Genomic DNA, 24,800 nt, shown 5'->3' on the forward strand with positions numbered 1-24,800 from the left:
TTTATACATGCATTTAAATTCACTATTAACACCAGTGGGAAGGCCCAACGTACTGAAGCCGCTATGTCTTGTCCTTTTCAACTCTGGTTGCATTAGTGTCATCATATAATATTTTCTAGACTGTGCTGGCTCATGGGTGGTGATTGTGCATTTTGGTTATACTATAAAGAACGCATAACCCTATTTTAGAAGCATCTGGCCTGTATCTTACTTCCTCACTTCAATAGAGATTAGAGACTTTGGCTGATGAAATGCATTGTAAGCATCATTTTAATTCCCAGAAGGATCGGATCAACAGAAGAAAAGTTTAGAAATCATGCTGGCATAACTCATCCCTTGTCTTAATGAGCACTTCACATCTTTGGAGAATGCTGGAGCCTGGAATGCTGTCAGTTAAAAAATATATATAAATAATAAAAGGCTTGAAACTTTTTTAACCTCTTGTACACTGTAGTATGGTGAAAATCTAATATGTTTTTACAGTAGGCATTGATGGAATAGTGAAAAGTACAAAATATTTTTTTGGCATCATGTTTTTATATGCTGTTTTACCAATTTAGTTATATGATTAAATTGGACTAGTTCTAGATTACTTTTTAGGGGTGTTCCAAACACTTGGATGCCTCAAGTATCCATTGCGACAATTACACAAGTCAAAAAAGCCTGTCATTATAATTAACAGTCAATTCTAGAACATTCTATTTTGTCTTCACAATCAAAAGCATTGTTAAAAATATTTTAAAAGCACTGTCTGGCCACTTTCTGAAGAAAATGATAGACACTACTTACTGTGAGGTCATTCTAATCTGTAGTATGTCTGGAACAGGAGTCCGATTAATGGATCCTTTGCACATCACGACTTATTAAAAAAAATACAGACATATGTTTTACGGTATTAAAAAGGTATTTCAAATGTGTTGGGATTTAACTTTTAGGTTTTAAATTGACTAATTCTGATCAAAATTAGAATAGGACTTCTCCCCCTTACCCGTACATTTTCCTTTCAATTTCTCAGTTATCTAATTATGTCTTTGTTATTTATCTACATAGCTATCTGTTTCGACTTTGCAACAACTTATATTGCTTATACTGTGCAATATTCCCTGTACTTTTTTTCTATGAAGTGATCAACAGCTGTTTAACTGAAGAAATGGTTTGCAGAAGTTAAAATTACAAATATAACAAAAGCTAACAAGAAAAATATGTTATGTTCTTTATAAATATCATAGCATACTCTTATAAGAGGATTTGTTTTAGGTGGAACGATATTACCATACCAAAAAAAGCAAAACAACTGGTGGCCTGTTTCGAAAAATCGTTTGGTAAACTAGGTGAACATTTTACTGATTATCCACACTGAAGAAGGACCTACCCGGAACCTTTACTTTACTTAGTTTCTTATAAGTTTTACCTTAGAATCCGTTTTCTGAAGTCATGGATAAGTTTTACTGGGATGTAAAATTAAATGAGTTACCAACCACTGAAGGAAACTTGGTTGAATAAATCATAAAATGAAAGCCTGAAACTGCAGGTAATGCAGAGTTTTAATAGCTACTGTTTCTTCAAAACACAGTTGTAGAATACTGAAAGCATCTAAGCAGCCTATTGAACTTAAATGTGATAACCCCACTATCTGTCTCACCAAGATGCTTTTTACTGCTCATGTTCTTCTGCTAATGCCAGACCACTGGGATGTTCATTAGAACATGGATACCATGTTCGCATCATAGAAACCACTCAGAGATACTGGGAAATATTGAGCAGCACTTTGAAAAATGGCCTTCCTGTCTCCATGTGTAACCAAAGTAAAAAGGCAGTCTTAACTTACTTATTAGCACATGTTAGTGTGGTGAAAGATCTGATGACACAGTACTTCAAGGTTTGGATGCAGAAGACCAGTATAAGCAAAATAAGCTGCTACTTCAGCTTATTTTGCTTATACTGGTCTTCTGCAAAATGGCACAAGGAACATGTATATAAAAATGTGTCATGCTACATTCTGATGTATTTTTGAGGAAGAATAGCTTAAAGTGTTCCTCCAAAATAGAGTTTATGAAAAAGTTATCCCATCTTTAAGATGATGCAACAAAGGAAAGATTCGCAAGTACTGGTAAGTTTGATGATGAAGCACCTTTTTGACTCTGAATAGTCAAATAGTAGAACCCAATTATTTTTAGCAAATCTCCAATTTTCATTGTAATAAATATGTAAAAGGTGAATCCAAAATAAGTTCAAATGCATGAATATGAATACACAAAAAAGAGCTTGTTTTTCATATGAATTATGTTTTACTCTTTAACAGCTAGACAATAATGGTTGTGCGACAGTTTCGAAAATGGCAAATGAAAAAGAGCTCTGTGTGACATGTGAGATTAATATATAAAAAAAAAAAAAACATTGGATCAACACAGCAGCGCTTGAGCCTCTATTTAAAAGTTTTAGACAGCAAAATGTAAACAAACCAGATTATGCGCACACGCATAGTGATCGCTATGGAAGGCCATCTGGGTCAAAAACACGTTGTGCTGCTTTAGAGCGAGTCAGAATCTCATGGGACAGAAAAAAGACAAGCACGTCATTCTGAAATGTCTAGCTTAAATGTGCCCAACTTGCTGGAAATGTTGTGTAGAGAATGTTATATAGATTTGATATATTATATATTTTTTGTTGCGACTTTCTGTTATGCATATTGTAATAAACGAGATCCAAAATGGTACGGTTTTTTTCCCTTTCATTTTACAACGCCATTTCCACGTTTGTTTTATTTGAAGTGTTTAAGGTTAAATTTCAGTTTCTGTTTGCTGTTCAGCTACAAAAAGGCACAAGTAAACCTCATGTTATCACTTTATGAAAACGTGTCGATGGCCACTGTTTACTGCAAAGAAACAGCAATGGCAAGGAATGAAAAAAATATATAAATGAAATGTAGTGTCAACTTTGTGTACTATTTATTTCAAGAATAAACAAAACTTGAACTGTTTAAAGGATTCCAAACTGGACTTTACGCACCACCGCGGATTGGTGCGTAAAGTAATTCAGGGAGGTGGTGTCTGGCCTTGTCTTTACCTGCTTTTCTAAGTTTTCATGACTGACAGGAATACATTATTGCTGGTTTTAAACATGATGTTGCGTATATATAGCGTATACCATGGCTTACATACTAATGAGCCGCTTCACACTGAATAAATCACTACGCACCACTACATTCTAAATTCCATGACAAACTGACATTTTATTTGTTGTTAGTTAAAAAACCACTGCCAAAAAATGAGTGATATTCCAACTATTTCCTTTAATATATTTGGGGATGAAACGCCTGATAACAGGTGCAACACCAACTTTCTGAAACCAGCAATAATGTATTCCTGTCAGTCATGAAAACTCTTAGAAAAGCAGGCCAGACACCACCGCTCGAATTACCAGCCTGGATTTGAAGCGCCTGCGGGAAACTGATGCACTGTCCCCTGACACCGTGGTCGTATTGGTGCGTAAAGTCTGGTTCGCTCTTCAACTTAATCTGGCATGACTTGGACACAAGGGTGTCCGACAACTAACAAAAACATCTTTTGAGATCCAAAAGGATGAAAACAGACTTAAATATGTGTACCTCGCTGTGGCAATGTGCCCCGCCCCTGTGTGCATATTATGTGTTGTATGTTGCGTGCGTGTGTTAATGTTGGTGTATAGTCATTGGTACACGGGATATAAACGGGTCTGTGTTTCACGTGTGATTTAAAAAGGTAGATTTATATTTAGGCACGAGGAGGGCACAAATCACTTCACATGCTGGTTAAATGTAATATGTGAGCACGGGGTTGCACAGAATTAATTCACATGCTGGGATTCAAGTGAATAATTAATTAGTAATTGAATCCCAGCACAACAGTATATATAGAGACACGTAGCATTCAGTCGGGGGTTGGGTGTTCGGTGAGTGGAGAACGGGATTGGAGACGGAGGTAATTGTGAATTGTAAAAGTAAATAGTTAAAGTATCTGCTCACCGTGTTTGTTTGTCTGTCTAGTCCGTTTTGTTCGTCTATTTATTTTGGCCTCAAGTGCCGAGCCCTGTGTTTTGTCTGTTCAAACCTTTTATTTTCTGTTCTGTTTATTAAATGCTGAGCGAAAGCATTCGCTCAGCTTCACCAAACCACACCTCTCTGTCTGTTTATTTCCTGCTTCTGGTCTGACGCCACCCACTCCGGCCGTCTTTGTGACACGTGGTGTCCTGCGTGGGATCTACAGCGCCTCCAGGACTCAGGCCAGAGCAGGAACCGCATTTTTGGATTAAAAAAGAAAAAAAAAGAGAAAAATGGCAGAAGACGCCATCAAACTGCGGGACTGGATTCAGGAAAATGCTGGGCTGGAGGCCCAGTCTATACCAGTAGCTGTCTGGTTCCTGCGGTTGATGGACAGCGAGCGATGGGAGGCGTATGCAAGGGAACACACTCTAAGCACCTGGGAGAAAGGTGTGGAGTTGGTCCTCAGCTACCTGGAGGCAGTTATAATTGGAACAGCAGCCCAGGTCCACCAGCAGAGGAAGAATGCCTGCTGGTTTTGCCTCCACAGCCCAAGCGGGAGGAGCCAGAGCATCCACAGCCCGAGCGGGAGGAGCCAGAGCGTCCACAGCCCGAGCTGGAGGAGCCAGGGCGTCCACAGCCCCAGCGGGAGGAGCCTGAGCGTCCACAGCCCAAGCGGGAGGAGCCTGAGCGTCCACAGCCCAAGCGGGAGGGGCCCGAACATCCTACGCCTGAGTGGGAGGAGCCCGAACGTCCTACGCCTGAGTGGGAGGAGCCCGGACGTCCTACGCCTGAGTGGGGGGAGCCCGAACGTCCACAGCCCAAGAGGGGGGAGTCGGTGTGTCCACAGCCCAAAAGGGAGGAGTCGGTGCATCCACAACCCAAAAGGGAGGAGTTGGTGCGTCCACAGCCCAAAAGGGAGGAGTCGTGCGTCCACAGCCCAAAGAGAGGGAAGTCGGGGCTTCCACAGCCCTAGGACCCAAGCTGCCAGCAGAGGGAGAATATCTGCTGGTTCCACCTCCACCAGCAGAACAATGCCTGCTGTCCCCATCTACACCAGCAGAGGAAGCATGCCTGTTGGTTCACCTGCTGCTGCCATCCCGAGAGCTAAAGGGGGAGGAGCCATCGCTGCCGTCCCAAGAGCCAGAAGGGGAGGAATTACAGGCTCAACCCCCTGAATTTTTCTGGGGGGGAGAAGGGCAGGATGCTGGTGTCCCCCAGCAGCCTCTATTTATGCTGCTGAAGGGAGCACGGCGCACACCAGCCCAGCCGCCACAGCAGAGGGAGCCAGCACTGCCACAGCCTCCCTCTGAGTGGCCAGCATCAGCCCCATGGCCTCTGCCTCCACCGCAAGGAGCAGAGCAGCAGGAGCTGCCTCCGCCACCTCCACCGCTTCCTCCACTAGGAGCAGAGGAGCAGGAGCTGCCTCTGCCTCCACAACCGCAAGGAGCAGAGGAGCAGGAGCTGCCTCCACCACCTCCACCGCTTCCTCCACTAGGAGCAGAGGAGCAGGAGCTGCCTCTGCCTCCACCACCGCCAGGAGCAGAGGAGCAGGAGCTGCCTCTGCCTCCGCCACCACCACCGCCAGGAGCAGAGGAGCAGGAGCTGCCTCTGCCACTTCCAGGAGCAGAGGAGCAGGAGCTGCCTCTGCCTCCGCCACTGCCAGAAGCAGAACAGCAGGAGCTGTCTCTGCTTCCCGTACCTCCACCACAGGGAGTACGGTGGCCGGAGCCCCAGAAAGGGGAACTGTCGGCCACGAAGAAGGGGGAGGAGGTCTGGAGACCACCAACCCCAGCAGCAGTTTCGCTGCCGGAGATCGTGGGGGAGGTCCGGAGACCTGCTCCCACTGCAGCAGTTTCGCTGCCGGAGATTGTGGGGGAGGTCCGGAGACCTGCTCCCACTGCAGCTTCTTTGCTGCCGGAAGTACTGTGGTCGGAGCCCCACCAAAGGGAGCTACCAGCTACAAAGACAGGGGGAGAGGTCAGGAGACCACTTTCCCCAGCAGCAGTTTCGCTGCAGGAATGGACCAGCATGCTGTCAGCCGTGCCACTACCGGCATGGGTGCTGACAGCATGGCCAGCCATGGGCCCACTGAAGCCTCCCTTCCCAGCCCGAGACTTTGTCCTGGACTGCTGGATTTTTAAGGGGGGGAGGTGGCCGTTGAGGCCATGTGTGCTTTGCACGGGGGGGGGGGGGGGGGGGGTATATGTGGCACTGTGCCCCGCCCCTGTGTGCATATTATGTGTTGTATGTTGCGTGCGTGTGTTAATGTTGGTGTATAGTCATTGGTACACGGGATATAAACGGGTCTGTGTTTCACGTGTGATTTAAAAAGGTAGATTTATATTTAGGCACGAGGAGGGCACAAATCACTTCACGTGCTGGTTAAATGTAATATGTGAGCACGGGGTTGCACAGAATTAATTCACGTGCTGGGATTCAAGTGAATAATTAATTAGTAATTGAATCCCAGCACAACAGTATATATAGAGACACGTAGCATTCAGTCGGGGGTTGGGTGTTCGGTGAGTGGAGAACGGGATTGGAGACGGAGGTAATTGTGAATTGTAAAAGTAAATAGTTAAAGTATCTGCCCACCGTGTTTGTTTGTCTGTCTAGTCCGTTTTGTTCGTCTATTTATTTTGGCCTCAAGTGCTGTGCCCTGTGTTTTGTCTGTTCAAACCTTTTATTTTCTGTTCTGTTTATTAAATGCTGAGCGAAAGCATTCGCTCAGCTTCACCAAACCACACCTCTCTGTCTGTTTATTTCCTGCTTCTGGTCTGACTCCACCCACTCCGGCCGTCTTTGTGACACTCGCATATAACAGGGACACAAACTCACCTCAAAATCCGGCTTCAGCCATCACAGCTGCTCCTGCCTTCCTCAGTGTCATCTGAAACTCCTCCCATCATCAGCTTGTGTTCAGTCCTCTGGTTTCTAGTGAGATGCCACTTTTGGCCCATCATGGTTTATACCTTACATATATGACTATCCCCTACTTTCTACGTTTTGATTATTACATTATATGTCTGTCCACAATACAGATTTAGAAGTACAAAGATTCAATATTAATCACTCATAGTATCTCCTCCTACTTACATTCTATCTACATTTTGCATGTACTGTATATGTCCATATAATACACTTTAACAATGAAAAAAATACAATACAATGAACAAAATACAGTATAAAACAAATACAGTTACTATTATTTCAAAGATTATATAACAAAATAAATGGAAAGAATAAAATACAGTAAAAATACAGAGATTACATAGAATGTAACCAATTTATACTGTACATGCATATACTTCCAAATAAACATATATCTAAAGTTCAGAATATCGCAAAATGAATTCCATACATGTATTAGATTTTTTCATGGTCCTTTGAAATAGAAAACAGATATAAAAACTTTTTGTTGGGCCGATCTGGGAATGTGGGTTTGTGAGATTGACAGCTACAACATCAATCAAAGCCACAAACCTTCAAAGTAAACAACCTATGAATCAAACTGTGCAAGTAAACAGAGAGAAGTCTGGCAGGTTTGCAAAGAGCTTGACTGTCTCATTATGAAGTTTGGTGCAGAAGTGGAATCGAGCATAGTCGACAGAGACTGCAAAGGGGTTTATACAGATAGTTATATCTGCCACTGTTTAGATTATTAAAGTTGACCCCAAAGTATTTCAGGAAGGCTCAATCAGTATCATCATCTTGCAGGACACAGTAAATAAGGATGTTTCTAAGGTAGGGTAGTTCCCTACTTTTAAACTTGTTTCAGAGAATTTTAGCAAATCCATGAATACTGTGATTTACTGAACATCACATAATTCAAATTCAATGCTATAGATTAAAACATTTAACTGCAACTTCCTGGAAGATATCCACCTGGTGTTGTATATCAGATTCCCCTCAATTACTGCAATTGGACCATGTGACCTACAGCAAAGGGAGTGATTATGTACCAGGAATACTAATCTATAATGCTAAAAATAAAACATATTGTGAAAAACAGATTTTGCCTTTGGCTCTCACTGTTGGTACAGAAAGCAACAGAAGAATGGTTGTTTAGTTCACAAGGAAGTAGGGCTGCAATGAAGGGCACATTTTGACCATCGAAGGTTCAGAACACATTACCGAAGGAAGGTGCGAACCTTCTATGGTACTAATTTGCATAATTTACTGGTGATGTCACCATAGCTACTTGTTTATATTTGATTGGAAATCCTATTATTTTACAGATAATATAAATGGAGTAAAACAGTCACACATAGTTTAAAAATAAGTTATATACAATTGTAATATTTTTTTTAATAATTTAAATAAAAATAAAAATCCATGTTTATTTACACGCACTTGCTGCTACTTGCAATATATACAGTAAGCTTGCATTGCAGCAGCACCAACTATAGCAGACTGTTAAATAAAGCTTTGTTTTGCCTCAGTCACCGTTCCAAGCAGATTATCAGTCACATTTCTACTACTGCTAAAAATATTAATAATAATACTAATAATAATATGAACTTACGCTTGTCAAGTTACCCCAGAGATTGGTTGTGCCTCCATGATACATCAGCAGTCACTTGCACAGTTTGCATTCAACTTTTTTTTGGTCGTATGGGCATTTTACAAAAAAAATCCCAAACAGCAGAGAGGTTTTGAGACATTTTCAGTACAGCTTACGCTATGCAATGCTTTGCTATTGAGATGGCGAATGCAGAAATTAAAGGTTTGCCTATGGAGCAGGGTATAGTATCCAGTACTTTGGATACTATGCACGGCAGCGGCGCCATACTGAGTTGTTATGGATAACGATTTGGTATTGGATTTTAATACAATGAGTTTTGTTTACGTAATATGCATTATACAAATCCAAAGATCCAATTTTTGCATGCGAGTGACATTTAATGTGTGATTTATAGTTTTGCACACGTTGTCAAATGGTTTCTGTTGACAGAGAAAAAAAATCAATTTAAAACTGTGTTGCAACATAATGAATACCAGTTTTAATTTGCAATTCAGCATCACGCACTGCAAACATACCAAAAACAGTCAGTTGTGCAGTTTTTTGTTTTTTGCAATATGCATTGTAACCAGGTAGGATACATTCATCTCCTTCTCTGAGACAGTGACTGATTTTTTAAAGAACGTATTACTGTTAATTGATCAGCTTTCTTCTGGAAAAACTTGTGTCATTTCCCCAACGCAATCTGGATGCTGTGTCTAAATGCTTTAGTGAGCCAGTACTTCACAACAAATCACACATGAGGACGTGGATCATCCTCGTCACCAATGTAAGAAAAACTGAAGTTAATATAAGATCATAATAGCAAGTTTTTTTTTTTCTTTGAGCTGCAAGTAGGATTAGACATGTTTTCGTTTTGCATCCATTTTAACAACTGTTTTCAAAATCACAAGTAACCGCATATAAAATATCACCTTATGCTTTATTTTTTTGGTTTGTATTTAAAGCAGAAGACTGGTGATAAAACAATACATTGTTTACATAGTTACTGCTAATGATTTGTATGCAAATTATATTTATTTTGAATATAAACGTAAGAAGTTGTATAGTAAAACTAAAGCTTAACAGTGTGCACTGAATGTCATATTTTCTAGATTGTTTGGTGACCCATCAGAAACCCCCACTTTGGGAAACGTTGCTCTATACTGTATTCTTTGTACTGCATATGTAAACCGCATATGCAAACCGCATATGCTGCATAATCTAGTCTACAGTGCCTAGCATTGTATATTTGGAAGTTGAGTTTTTATTGTTGGTGCATGCACTGAAAGTCTTTTAAGTCGGATTGAAGGAGTTTGTATTATGTTTGTGTTTTCAAAAAAGCATTTCTCCCCAGAGTATCACACACAAACCACTATACCTTGTCCTTTGGTTCTCTAGTTTTTATATTTTTCAAATTATATTTTTGCATGCTCACTTGGTCTACAACAGAATGGCAATCCCCAGTGCGCCCCTCCCCTACACACACACACACACACACACACATACACACACACACACAGCTGAAATATAGCTACAGTATTGATGGTATTGGGGTTATAAAGAGGACTGAAAAGACCCACATTCTCTTCTCTTCTCTTATATTCAGCTCTATAGCCACAGGTTCCTAACACTGATACATTTTAAAAGAATCTATTCTTTGGAAAGAAGTGATTCATATCATGTACAAAAGTGTAGAAATTGTGAAGGTCCCCCTTTTAAAGTGTTTTTTGTCACTTCCTGAAACTATTATCTGCTGCTCCGTGCTGGTTTGAGTAGGTTATGCCAGTCTACAGCATGCTTAAAATCCATGTAATATTAAGCCTTGTTATATTCTTAATATTATATCCCTGTTTTGATATATGACTCTTGAAAGTATGGCGATTTCTTCTAATTGGAAACCTACTCTCCCATCACAATGGCATTATATGTAGACTTGCTCATTCCCAGTTGTTTTCAGGACCAGGGTTGGAGTCCCCTGCCGTTCAGCATCATGTAGAACACCAATTCCCTTGACAATAATTGACATTCACACAATGTGTCAGAAATATAAAGCAAGATTTTGTTTAAGAATAAAAAGGGTACCCAACTAATCTAATATTACAGAAAGGAAAGGCGATTGGTTAGAAATATGCGTGAATAATATACAGTTCATTGATTTCTATGATCAAACGATAACAACGAACACAACATTATTAGCATACATGGCTAAAATACTAATATTAATTATGACTAATCATACATTAGTATTTTCAATACTTGTTTCTTGTTGTAATCAATTATGTTTCATATCAAATGCACAATAGTTAATTCAACTTCCCATTCAGAACGGAATCCAACATTGCAATAACTAATTTATCAAATTAGTTTTACCATGTTAATTTAGTTTAGACGTGATCTACCAAACTGATAATATGTTATTAACCTCAATTGATTCTATATTCAAATTAACTCAGAAATGTGGCAATGATCAAATTCTCTGCATTTATTTGGTAACTCCTTTGAGTTACACATTTCAACAAACAAAATACATTTCTTGCACACTCTAAAACAGGGAGTTGTAGTTAGGGATCTACCTAAATCGCAATTTCGCGGAAATCGTGAAATTGAGGGGTCACCGCGAAATTCACCTCTTAGGGGCCAATGCATACAAACAAGTACGGAGAGGAAAAAAAAAAAAAAACTTTTTTAAATGAACTACTGCATCGCAAGTGATGCAAACTACGTGTCTTCCTTCTGTAGATAGCCCTTTTTTATTCCTTTGCAGTCCTGTGTGCATTGCACTTAAGCAAAAAACGTCCACAAATAACATTTACACAAAAAATTAATTTTTCCAAAGTGGTTAACGTTCTTGTTTACTATTCAAATGACAAAGTTTTAATCAGCCTATCAGTGCGTCTTTACTACTTTTATGTGATCAGTACTGTGCAGTAGGGGGTGGGACAAAGTTGGTGCTGCATTGTTTTGATTTAGGTTGCTAAAATCTAGTTTTCAGCATTGGAGGTAAAATAGTAGAAATGGACGACAAAAAAAGCAAAGTATATTTCGGCTGATGATCGTTTCAAGATATTTCCCAAAGAAACTGTACATACAGACTTAGGTAATTGTTTTGCATATCTTAATGTGTCTTTGGAGAAAATACGATAGATTGCAATTTAACTTCAGAATCACACATTAAACAAAAGGCTACTACAGAGGCTGCTGAACAGAGCGTAAAATAAACAGCTTTCAGAAACCAAAATGGAAAGTCAGTGCAGACAAAAAGTATTTCTGTCTGCAAGTTAAATCAGCACAGCCACCTCGCTTCAACCTGCTGCTTACTTTTTCGCAGTTGGAATTTTAGAACCGAATAGCCACGTTTTCTTTGTTTTGACTAATAAAATTAATTATTGGATGGGACAAATAATATGACAACGAACGTGCTGCATACATTACCTTTATTAAAGTATGCCAGATACCCTTGTGGAACCGAGTTTTTGGGCTGTTTCTAATCGATTTCCACATCTGTATAACTTGGCAAAGCTTGCTTAACTTCCAACCAATTCAGTGGATGCAGAACGTGCAGCCTCAATGTATGGGCAAGTCAACTGCAGGGGGATGCTGCATGCTTGCCTTTAACAAATGACAGCACTCTGTTTTAGTAAGTACCGCTATTTTTAGGCTTTATAGTGTTCTGGAATACTGTCTACTTAGGTTTTATTTAATGTTTAAACAGGTCCGCGAAATGTCCACAAAATCCTAATTTTATTCCACAACATATCCATGAAAAATACGTAAATTTACCTTGATTTAAGTAGACCCCTAGTTATATTATATTCCTAGAAGACTTTATTCACTAACTTGATAGCATTAGCTACAGTTAATTTTTCAAGTCATAAAATGTTTAATATTTTATATGTTGAATACTTATCGATTTTCAACAAAGAAGTCAATCTTCTTTGGTGATGAACACTGCAGCTTCTCCCATCTCTCTCAGTTTGAAGTTTCAACGAAAGAAGACTGTACTTTGTTTGAAGTACGCATTGTATTGTGTCAGCTCGCAATAAATAATAGTTATTTTCAAAGGGAGGTAGGTGCAGATCTCCAACAGTCCTGCAACATTATCTTTGGCTTGTCGGAAGGTTTCCAACTGGAATGGGTTCCGTTGATCAGACGTACTCACAGTACAAAGAATGCGTTGTGCTTGAGAAGTTATGTAGTTTGTAACAATGTTCTTGTTGCAATTCTTTCATATGGCTAAGGGACCTTCCAGAGGCACAGCTGCTGGCTAGTTGCTTAAGTTCATTTCGTCATTGACCAACAAAAATAAGAACAAAGACACACTTTCGGATCCATGCAGCTTTCTGTTTCCTCGTTCAGTCTCTCGCAGGGCAGTGAGCAGAGCCCCCTTTAGAGCTGGTCAGCCTTCTCAGGACATGATTTTAACCCTTCTCACATCTGATTCTATTCTCACTTCAGAGCAGATTTTAGAACTGATCTCAGACACTTTCAGAAGCACATTTCAGAACCATCTCTGTCCCATTTTCCAGACTCTTGTCCCATGTTCTGACCTAACAAAATCGTAAAAAAAAGTACAACGGCAAGATTAAAACCCCTAATAAATTTAACATGATGTATTGTATTTTAAAAGATGATGGCTTGGTAACTTTTACAACATTCTTCCAGACCTTATTCTGTGTATTCAGAAAGCACACTTGGTTGGGCTTCTAGTTTCTTTTGATTTCCTTAAGTTACCTCATAATGCAGACAAATAAACTCCTTATATCCATTTGATCAATCTTTCACTTAACCAGCACACGTTTTCTACTACCTGCTGCAGAACTCGGATTCTGTAGCCTAGGATTATTATTTTTTTAAGGTAGCATCTTTTTTCCTTCTGCTGTTTTTGTCATTCATTATATATACTTACAAGCTTGATATTTTGAAATGGTACTCAGTTTCTTTAAATAAGTTTCAAAACCAATCTGGGCCCTATAGTACATCTTTAAAAACCAAAAACTATTTAAATGAGCCATTCAGTTGAAGGTGTGTCACTGTGTGATGAAGGGAACACTGTGTAATGTACATCAATGCTGAGCCATGCTTGTAACTAATTAGCAGTAACTAGTTTTATCCGACTAGGAACACATTGTAGATCTATAATTTACAGGGAAGTCAGACATTCTTGGCTCCAGTTGACCATGATATTGATTGAATTAGAATAAGTGTTGAGCAGAGACCCTTTAAATCTTCATTATGTTCCAATGCACAATTATTCTTTAAGACAGGATGCAGCAACCCATTAGTCATAATGTGAATGCAGTCTGCAGTTTCTCTGAGAGGGAAAAATGTGGCTTCTTGTGTAGCCAGCCTCTAAGGGAAAATATATGAATCAAGTGTTCTGACAAGGGGAATAAAATAAATTAAATTACTGTCATTACTGAGTCCCTTCCAATATTACTATTGCATTTTCAAGATAAACAATTAATGATGCACAACTAAAGAAACATTTTTTAATAGTTTCCCTCACTTGTACATTCTAATTACAGTAAATGGGTTAGAGCGATAACTATGTTTACACTGATGAGCTTTGAATTAATGCACAATATCTGAAGTACAAGAGCTATTTTTCCCTGTGATCAAGGGAATCATTATACAATGAATCAGTGTAGGTGTTAAATAGTTTTCAAATTTGCCTATTAAATTGCTTAAAGTCACCAACAAGTTATTGTCAGCCAAAATTGACATAACCAATAGCTCAGACATGAATCTATCCAGTACTCATATCTGTTTCTATCACTATTATGAATAAATCTGCATACTGTACATAGTGAAGCAAACCCTGAGGGATGGTATTACTGTACATGAGGCATTCGTTCTGTATGTTTATATCATGCTGCCAAAGTAAAAAGATTAAAATAGTGCATTGTTTTTCCTTGTATCTAGGCACTGTTGTAAAGACAGCAGTACGAAACGTAGACCACACAAATTAATATATTTTTGTACTGCATGTTTGTTCCTTTCATTGTTTTTATTGCATTTTTTGTGTGATGTTTTATACATGTTTTTATGTCTGCTCACAACAAGCAAAAAAAAAAAATCATACAGGTGAAGTGTGATTGAGGGTATATTTTAAATGAGGCATTTCCTGATGCAAATGGGTAGGAGGAGTAGACCAGACACATGACATGCCTTTACTGTATTTGCTCAAAAACAAATTAAACAAAATAAATCTGAACATATTATTGGTTTGGACTTCCTTTCTGTATTTTTTTCACATTTTATAAATGCATCTGCGCTGTCACTTTGTCCTAAGAGTAATGACTGTCATCAGCAATTCTCTATATATAGTCACTTGACTTGAATAATGAATAATGAATGAAATATTCTGTCAGCATCCTACTATGTTTGAGGAAACCTTTAGAACATAAGAAATCTTGTGAACGAGAAGAGGTCATTTGGCCCACAGAGGCTTGTTCCTTTTTAGTACCTTATGTTCCCACGGCTGGTATCTAATTGCTTTTCAAATGACCCCAGTGTTTTAGCCTCTGAGACCTCAGCTGGGATTATTCTGTGAGAGAAACTACATTTTAAGTTTTCTGAAGTAGTTTTTCCTTAACTGTCCTCAGGCCCTCTTGCCTGGTATGAATTAATGACGTTGGTAGCATTTACACCAGAAGGCTTTTGTATGGTACAGCTACCTCATGTCTTGTTCTCCCAGTTTGTATCATATACTGTAACCATGTTGTTAGCCACAGAAAACAGAATTAATTGGGGTTGTAATCATTGCATAATGAGGACATAATTCCTCTAGACTTGCACTGCTGTGTTTCTACCATACCAGTTAGCCTGTATTACTACAGTCGCGCCGCCTAATCCGGATACTGATAATCAGGATGTCTGCTTAAATGGGATACAACTCTGGGAGGCGGTTCTTCCCAGTGCTATTTATGTCTTTTAATTGGGACGTCACTTCATTTACTTGAGGTACAGTATTTTCAAATGATGAATGAAGATCGCTCTTCAGAGTAAGACAGTTTTGTGTAGCACAGTGCAGTGAGTACGTGATTACCGTGTGACTTGCGTAAATGACGTTGAACTCTTGAAGGAGCTGGTGTCTCCTGTGGTTTCTCAGGCTGCTGTTGCAAAGAAAGTTGGTGTGTCAATGTCACAAAGACGGCCAGAGTGGGTGGCGTCAGACCAGAGAGGAATACACAGACAGAGACGGTGGTGATGATGAGCTGAGTGCAATGGCTGCACTCAGCGTTTATTAACAAATAAAAGGTTTAAACAACGGAATACAAAACAGGACACGGCACTTGACGCCAAAATAAACACACAGACAAAACGACTGACACTTAACAAACGGTGCACGGAGACAAACAAACACGGTGAGAACAAACACTTATATTTACGATCTTTCGCTTTTAATTACTCCTCTCTCTCTCACCCGTTCTCCTCTTCCGAACACCCAACCCTGACTGAATGAAATGTGCGTCTATATATACTGTTGTGCTGGGATTCAATTACTAATTAATTATTCACTTGAATCCCAGCACGTGAATTAATTCTGTGCAACCCCGTGCTCGCATATTATATTTTAAATGCACGTGCGTGATGTGCAATCCCGTGCCTAAATACAAATATACAATTTAAACACACGTGAAACACAGACCTGTTTATATCCCGTGTACCAATCTATACACCAACATTAACATACGCACGCATACATACAAACACAGAACACACAAATGCACACAGGGGCGGGGCACTTTGCCACAGTCAACATCACAGGTGTCTCACTTTGTGATAAGATGTGATTAATTATTTTTTATTTCATGTAGAAATAAAAAACAGCGATTTATTTTGTTTAGGAATAAAAAAAAATTAAATTATGTATTTAACATTTAATTATTTAATCACCGACTGTACTTCTCCACATCAATGAATGAGTTATTTAATTATAATTATACATTATGTACATTAAGAATCTTTGTATAATGTTATCGGTATAGTAGTCTCTGGCTAAGAGAACACCCCTCTGGAAGCAAGCAAAGTGTTCTTATATCCAAAGTGTTCTTATAGCCGAAGTGTTCTCTAAGATGGAGTTAGCAACCAGACACAATACGAATCAATCAATAAATAAATAAATATGTATTACTTGTTGTGACGCACGTGCATCAATATATGAAATGAACTGAAGAAGTAAAAGAAAAGCAATAGACAAACATATGTTAATAAACCTATAATAATAAAATAAGACAAACTAACATTAATAAACTGTCAAACTAAATTAACACAGAACCCCTACACACGTTAAAAAAAACCTGAAACTCAGACACAAGTCACCTGCTCTGGTGAGTTGCTTCACCATATTTAACAGAATGGTGAAGCAACTCACCAGAGCAGGTGACTTGTGTCTGAGTTTCAGGATGTTTTCAAGAACTCAAACAATTTCCAACTTTTTGTAGCACGAGAAATGGCGCCGCATTTCGCTGTTTGTTTACATGCCATTTTGTAGCGATGAGGTGCACGCATGGAAATCAGAATACAAAACAGTTCTGGAAAGATTTGATAAGCCAATCAGTGTGCCTCAAGACACTCTCGCGATGACATGTCGCTTTTGAAAAGACTAATTAAACCATTTTAATTTAAGTTTGATGATGAGTTATCAGGTTACAAACAGTACTGTATCTGTTGTGAACAAATCACGATCGGTGTCAAGAAGGTGTTCTTTTAAGTGAAGTTCCTGTTCCTTTAGCCGGAGCATTTACAATGGGAAAAATCTGTTTCACCACAAGGGTGTTGCCTTAGGCAAAGTGTTTATTCTTGTTCCAAAACTTCATTACATCCACAGTAATGGAGGGAAATTAATTGTATTAGCTACCACAACAATTTCCCTTGCTCACTACACAGAATATATTACTTTCTTACTTTACTACTAATATCTTGAGTTGTGACGACATTGGTCATATGTGTTTGAGAACCGTTACTTTAACCTGCTGAGATTTGATGTTCAACTAAAATATGATTTTTAAATGATTGTGTTTCCTGAGAATATCGCTTGGTTTGGTGTATATCCACACATGCTGTGACTTATTTATCCAGCAAAAATGTCTACATTTTTGTGCTGGCACATAACACTCCATGTGGAACACAATGATGCAATACAAAAATTACCCATAGGTGTGCTGTTGAAGCCCATATGTTACTATAACAATCACTTAACTATGAGCAACAGTAAAGCTGCGCATTTGAATACCCTATTCACACTGCCTGAGCAACAATTCTGAAAATGTCTTTTTCTGTATTGTTACCATGTGTTATCCTTGCAATTGTATTGCAAAACATATAACAGTCTTTGCAAAACATATCACATTGTACACAATTTATGACTTGTACAATATTTGCCGAACTGTACCATACAGGATTTGTCCTCTACTGTTATTTTGAAAATGAATTATTTATTCTTCAATGTTTTTTGTTATGTAAATCCAAGATACTAAACAGCATGATGGCATGTTTACATTTGTGTAGGATAAACATATATGGAGGGTGTTTCCAGTTCACAAACTTTCAGCACAGCTGTTTTTTGGGTTGGAGTGCACGGTAACTCACAGTACCCTACCATCGATAGTGAAATGAAGACTTGTTTCCTTAGCGAAGTGGCATATTTGGTATACAATGAAAAATGCTGTGGAGCAGCCCTAGTGCGCAATGAGAAATAAATGGACTGGTACAGTTGTGAAACAGGACTGTGCTAGCACACTAATTATATCTAAAAAAGGTATGTATGACAAAAAAGTACCTGTATTGAAATCTTTGGAACTGACAAGTTCTGTCCCATTTCAAGCAATGACTATAATGCCTCTTTTCGACTGTACAACCGTGCCGTGCGGGCCGTACTGAGCACTCACGGTGCGGTTAAGTGAGTTGTTTTTCCACGGCAAAGCCTAGTCGTACTACTGATGTCACATGCAACGACAGACAGTTGTTATTAATTAACTCAGTTTGCCAAAAGATGTGCAAACAAATGGTGTTCAAAAATGAATAGACCAACGGTAAAATTGTATCTTGTATCGCTATATTTTGTAAATATATTTAGGAATGTCTTCATAATCAACACATTTTACTGATTAGATCGACTTACTTTGAATTAGTTTTGTTAAAGGGAAAAAAAGGTTTTAAAAATATGACTTGCCAAAGATATCCCGTTTAAGGATAGTTGTTGTTTTTTCCAGAGCTGTTTTTTGTTTGGGTGCTTAAGAAAAAGAAGCTGTGCGAGTGCAACGAGAGCCATAGTTGTATGTACGGTACAGCTGTACGGTACTTTGACTATATTTTTGTAAATAAGTTTAGAATTGTTGTATTTTCCAGAGTTTTTTTCTTTATGTTTACATAATAAAAGTCAATTGGTATTATTTTGCTTTTTTTAGTGTGTGAGTTAACCCTTTGCGGTCCATTTATTAATCGCGCGTCAGGCACGCCAGGTCTAATTAATTTTCACACGTGCAGTAAATTTTAGACGAGCTGTTTAAAAGTATTTTTTTCACAGTCAAACGGGTTTAAATGGCCCTGCATATCAACAAAGCACTCACTAGGCATCTCCAGCCCCGCACCACCCTTTCGTTTGCTATAGCGTTCACCTATGTAAGAAATAAATAATAATAATAATAATAGTCGTACATTCCGATCGATCATCTCCGGATCACTCGTTTTATCGCCAAACTCCTCAATAATGCGATCCAAGTCATTATTTTATTACTATAACATCTCAAAAAAGCTCTGCAAATGTCCGTGTTTTCTGTGCGCTGATTCAGTCAGCCAATTTGTTTACTTACGTCCGCCCGTTATCTGATACCTGATACCATGTATGACTATTCATGAGATACGCCTTTTTTTTCCAGCTTGTCTCGGCTTGTTTCGGCTCCTGTCGCTCCCACTCGGCAATTGAATGGTTTTCTCGGCTTTTTCCGGAGAAAAAACGACTAGACACCCGTTTATTGCGTTGCTATAATGATGTCGGACCTGTGAGGAATAATTGCAATGTCGGACCCAGTCCGACAATGGACCGCAAAGGGTTAAGTGTACTGTACCCGGCAGTTTATGTCCATTTGCTTCAAATTGATAGAAATTCAGGCATTAACTTTATAATTTCTGACACACGACTGCAAATCTTTCTGAGCACTTCTATCTGCCCACTGAGAAACTACAGCCTACACTTTCTCAGTGTTACAAAGCTGTACTTTTCTCTCATCACACTCGCTGCCCGTCATGTTTGTTGTTTTTCTTTCTGGAGTGTACTGACTGATGCAACATAATGATGAAAATCCTTAACCCGCCCCCAGCCCAACTTGGTTCGGAGTAAGATTCAGATGTCTTGTGAGGTCGGAGTTTCATGGTTTGGTTCTCGTTTGGCTCGACAAATACCAGTGGAAAGCCAAGCCAAGCCAAGCCAAGCCAAGCCAAGCCAAGCCAAGCCAAGCCAAGCCAAGCCAAGCCAAGCCAAGCCAAGCCAAGCCAAGCCAAGCCAAGCCCTCACGCGTCAGATGTGCCAGTGGAGAAGGGTATTAGACATCAGTAATATGTACCTGTATTTCTTTAGTAATAAAGGGGTTATAACTTGAGTTTTAAAAGCTGAGTAACTGCTACCAAATGTTGCTTTGATTGCAATATCTTCAATATATTTTAATTTAATTAATTGCTTCCAGCACTGAATCACATTTAACCCTTTGCGGTCCTATGTCGGACCTGGTCCGACATCGCAATTTTCCCTTTCCGGTCCAATGTCGGACCCTGTCCGACATCAAAAAGACGTAAAAAACAGGTCTCTAGTCATTTTTTTCTCCAGAAAAAGCCGAGAAAACCATTCAATGGCCGAGTGAGACCGACAGGAGCTGAGAGAAGCTGAAAAAATAAAAATAAATAAGTAATACATGAATCTCATGAATACAGATAGCCACACATAGATAACACGGACATAAACAAACAAGATAGCTGCTTTTGCATCCAGTGCTCAAAGAATATCACAGACATTTGCAGAGCTTTTTTTAGATGTTATAGCAATAAAATAATGACTTGGATCGCATTATTGAGGAGTTTGGTGATAAAACGAGTGATCAGGAGATGATTTATCGGTATGCACTACTATGAAGAGGTATGTGAAAAATACAGCGAACAAGGGGTGGTAATGGGGCTGGAAATGCAGTACTGAGTGTCCTGTTGATATGCAGTGCCTTTTAAACCTGTTTTAAAGTGAAAAAAATACTTTTAATCAGCGCGTCTAAAATAAACAGAAAATAAATTGGACCTGACGCGCCTGAGACGCGCTGAATAAATGGACAGCTAAGGGTTAATCCCTTTTTAATCACATTTAATCCAGTATTGTGTGCTTAAGATACTCATGTTTTATACAGTGTTTCTTTATATTGTGAGACAGCAGGGAGGGGGTTAAAATCTCCCTGCACAGAAAAACATGTAAAACACTGGTTTTAGTTTAATTGTATTTGTTTATTGTTTAATTTAAATTGGTTAATTGTTTTATTGTTTAATTATCCCCTGCACCTGGTGGTTGTTATTAAATTAGGACCAGGTGCAGGGTATTTAAGAGGAGCAGTCAGTCTGCTCAAGGCTGCTGAGTAGAAGGAAGCAGGATAGGTGCTCTGCTTCTGAGCAGTTGGGTGAAAAGGTATAGTGCAAACCTGGGTGGTTTAATTAAGTTTTGGGGCAGGTAAACGGCTTAGCCGTCCTGTGTTAGGTTCCTGCGTGTGTAGTTAGTGCTCGATAAGAGCTAGGTGTTTATTTGGTTTTGTGTGTTTTGATTTGTGTATTATTAAAAATAGCAGTGCCCACCCCATCTCTCTCGTCCATCTCACCAACCTCGCAGTCTGCTCTATTTGAGCAGCAGTATCGCGGTTGATCCTCGCAATTAACTCTCTGATGCTCTCCATTTCTATGGTCGTAGGGGCGCCCCTCTTCTGGTACCATATGTGAAATGATTGCACCTCACACACGTTCGTGCCCCTTTAAATTACGACCCAGCACACAGAAATGGATTTTAAACGCGCGGTTGCACTCTTTTTAATTACAAACCAAACAAACAAACTCTTAACTCCGTTTTTGGAACACTTACTATACACACTGGAACCTGACTCACTCGCAGGACGGCTAAGCCGTTTACCTGCCCCAAACCTTAACAGGTTTAAACTGTACCTTTTTCTCCGGACTGCTCAGAAGCAGAGCAGCTTTCCTGCTTCCTTCTACTCAGCAGCCTTGAGCAGACTGACTGCTCCTCTTAAATATCCTGCACCTGGTCCTAATTTAATAACAACCACCAGGTGCAGGGGATAATTAAACAATAAAACAATTAACCAATTTAAATTAAACAATAAACAAATACAATTAAACTAAAACCAGTGTGCATTTTCACATGTTTTCTGTGCAGGGAAGTTTTAACCCCCTCCCTGCTGTCTCACAATATACATAAAAATAAAATTGATTTAGTCTTCAATGTTCTGGTGATTGAACTTGATATTTAACCTTCATTATACTTTAAATAAAATGTCATTTAAATGGTAAAGCCATAAGTGACATTTTGGCAATTGTTGGTAATGTCTTTTGTGCTACAGAATTATTTAAAAGGAGAGTTGCAATAAACAAATGATGATGATGTTTTACTGAATACTGAGTTTTGTTTTTGAGTGTTAAACAAAATAAAAGCCATGTACTGTAAAGCTAAACTACTGTAAAATTAAAAAATAATATTGAGGTTAAAAAAGATGCATGAGCATAGGTACTTGTACAAATGATCCATGAAGGCATATTCTGGGTGTTCTTGGAATGGCAATGTTTTGAGAAAGGCACCACCGAAAGCACTCAGAAAGCACGCAATTGGACGATTGGACCCACAGACACATGCAACGTAGTTTGACAAGCAACATTAGTGCTACAGCGGCACAAATCGCACACTTGTTTCCTATTGTACAATACGCTGGGACATAAGTGGTCCTACCCACTATTAAGGGCATTCTCTATTTTTTGGTATTATATTCATATACTTTTTTAGTCAACAAAAATGCTGTATTTAATATATTGGCTTCAAACTGTTTTTATTTGATTCTGTTGGTCAAGTATATTTTGGGGTGTCATTCAATGGTTCCGCTGTTCTATAAACACCTTTGCCATGTAAGGGTTTTGTTTCCAGATGGAGACCATACTTATGTGTGTTGTTTGTGTTACAAACAGAAACTGTTGTTAATATTCTGGCTGCACATAACTGATGAAGCTGCTTTTTTATCTTTAAACATAAAGGTGTAAAGGAAGTGAATGCCAGTGGAAAGACTTTCACGGTAAAAAGTACCCTGGAGCTAAAAGTGGACCGGAAGGATGATGGAGTCACAATCACCTGCAGAGTTGACCATGAATCTCTTAGCTCAGCACCACAGCTTGCTACACAGGTTCTTAAAGTTCATTGTAAGTAATACAATATGTTATTTAACCTGCATGTGTGGATATGGGTAGTGGTTTTAGATATAAATATAATGCAAGCATACCTTTATATGAAAGCATACCTTTTTATGCATAAAAAATGATTGCAATATAAATAACACTGATAAAAGAAGACTGCAGTATAATTAATGTGTTTTCTCATTTGAACAATGACAATGTATTTGATACGGGTGTAATTATGCATTGTGTATATTTAATATACTTCCTTTAAATGATTTATTGTGACATGTGGCAACACAGTTCACCAAATGGTTCTAGAAAGGTAAATACATGTGATTCATAGTTGGTTTGAATACATGCTACCCCTATCTCATTTACAAAACAGTCCATCATTCCTGATCATTTCATCTTATGACACATAGTATTTTCAGCATTTTTGTTTTTTATCTTTTAAAAAAATTCCCAGAAATTTTTTGGAGTTTATTTTACAAATATTAAAAAAAGGGATAAAATCGGTATAAAATTGTTTTTAATTGAAACATCTGTAAAAACAAAAATCTGGTGGAAAATTCTTAGTATACACACTTTACATGTGGAATATGATGCGTAGCGGTTCTGGTTTCTGATTAAGTTTAATGTCCCTGGCATGTATGATGAAACAGAATCTGTGCAAGTCGAAGCCACATTTTCCCAAGTTAGTTGGTACTTTGCGTACGTTTGGACAATCGCTGTGCTGACAGAAATAGTATCAAGGTTTATTCGCCTTGAAATCATAAAAAGAAAAGAAAATGGACAGAACTGGATGGTCCAAGCCATCTTTTTGTATACTTCAAAACATTATTTTTATTTTGAATATTCATAAGCTGATTTATGTTTTCTCCCCATTCCTCATCCACTCAAAATATGATATTTTCATGTAAGTATTTCAATTTATTTTTTGATCAAGCTAGTTACTACACCCAGCACTTGCCACAATAATCAGACTTTGATTGGCCAACAGAATCAGGTGATAATGTGTTTGTGAACAGAGAACCAATGTGAAATGTTTGAACGTTATTTGTTTCTCTGAGTTTGTGAACTCACTAAACGTACCTGCTGTATCCTAGGATACAGTGTAGGGTTGCTCATTACAATGTCGGAGTCAAAATAAAACAGTATTTAAATCAAAATATTGTGTATTTCCTAGAAAACAGTACCGGGAAAATATTGAATGGTAGACAAAAAATTGGGCATAAATCAGTAAAGACTGTTCAGTTAAAAAAAGTCCTGTAATTTTTCTGTTCAATTTGGAATAAACCGGAATGGCGGAACGCTACACATACTGTACAATGCTGCCCAGCTCAGACTTTTAGTTTTAAACATCTAGTATTTGCTATTATGTAGTATAGATTGAAGTGATTGTTTTGTTTTCATTTGGTTGAATGAGTATTTACTTGAATTGAATTTAATAATAAGTTATACATTATAATATGACAAGTGTTACCAGATGGCTAGGAGTTCTAATGAAGCTTTCTAATTAGCGAATGAGAAAGTTATGACATAACACTGTATTTCATAATATTTCTGTATTCAAATGTTGCAGATGCTCCTATTGTGAAGATCATCCCACCCCCTGAATTGCCACAAGAAGGACACTATTTAACATTGGTCTGTGACTTCAATGGGAATCCCATGTAAGTTAAATTTAAATGCCTACAGTAGTTATAAAACTATTTAGCAGACATCCCAATATCACATAAAATAATTGTTTTGCTTCTGTTCCAAATTCAAATGATGCACAATTTGAAGGGACTTAGCCTCATTACTGTTGTTGAAAGGCACTCTTTTGTAGGCCTGAATTAAAACATGTAA

At 38.6% G+C, this 24,800-nt stretch overlaps 1 protein-coding gene across 4 annotated transcripts in view; it reads left to right on the forward strand.

Moving 5' to 3' along the window:
- The window catches only part of LOC131737891 (cell adhesion molecule 2-like), a 660,024-nt gene that overhangs the window by 581,113 nt on the left and 54,111 nt on the right, over nt 1-24,800 (forward strand). For all 4 annotated transcript variants that reach the window (XM_059029678.1, XM_059029679.1, XM_059029680.1 and 1 more), the window contains 2 exons: nt 22,812-22,973; nt 24,532-24,622. In XM_059029678.1, the coding sequence (XP_058885661.1) occupies nt 22,812-22,973; nt 24,532-24,622 (253 nt within the window). The remainder of the gene's footprint in view (nt 1-22,811; nt 22,974-24,531; nt 24,623-24,800) is intronic.

Source organism: Acipenser ruthenus, chromosome 9, assembly GCF_902713425.1.
Source record: "Acipenser ruthenus chromosome 9, fAciRut3.2 maternal haplotype, whole genome shotgun sequence".
NCBI classification, from domain to species: Eukaryota; Metazoa; Chordata; class Actinopteri; order Acipenseriformes; family Acipenseridae; genus Acipenser; species Acipenser ruthenus.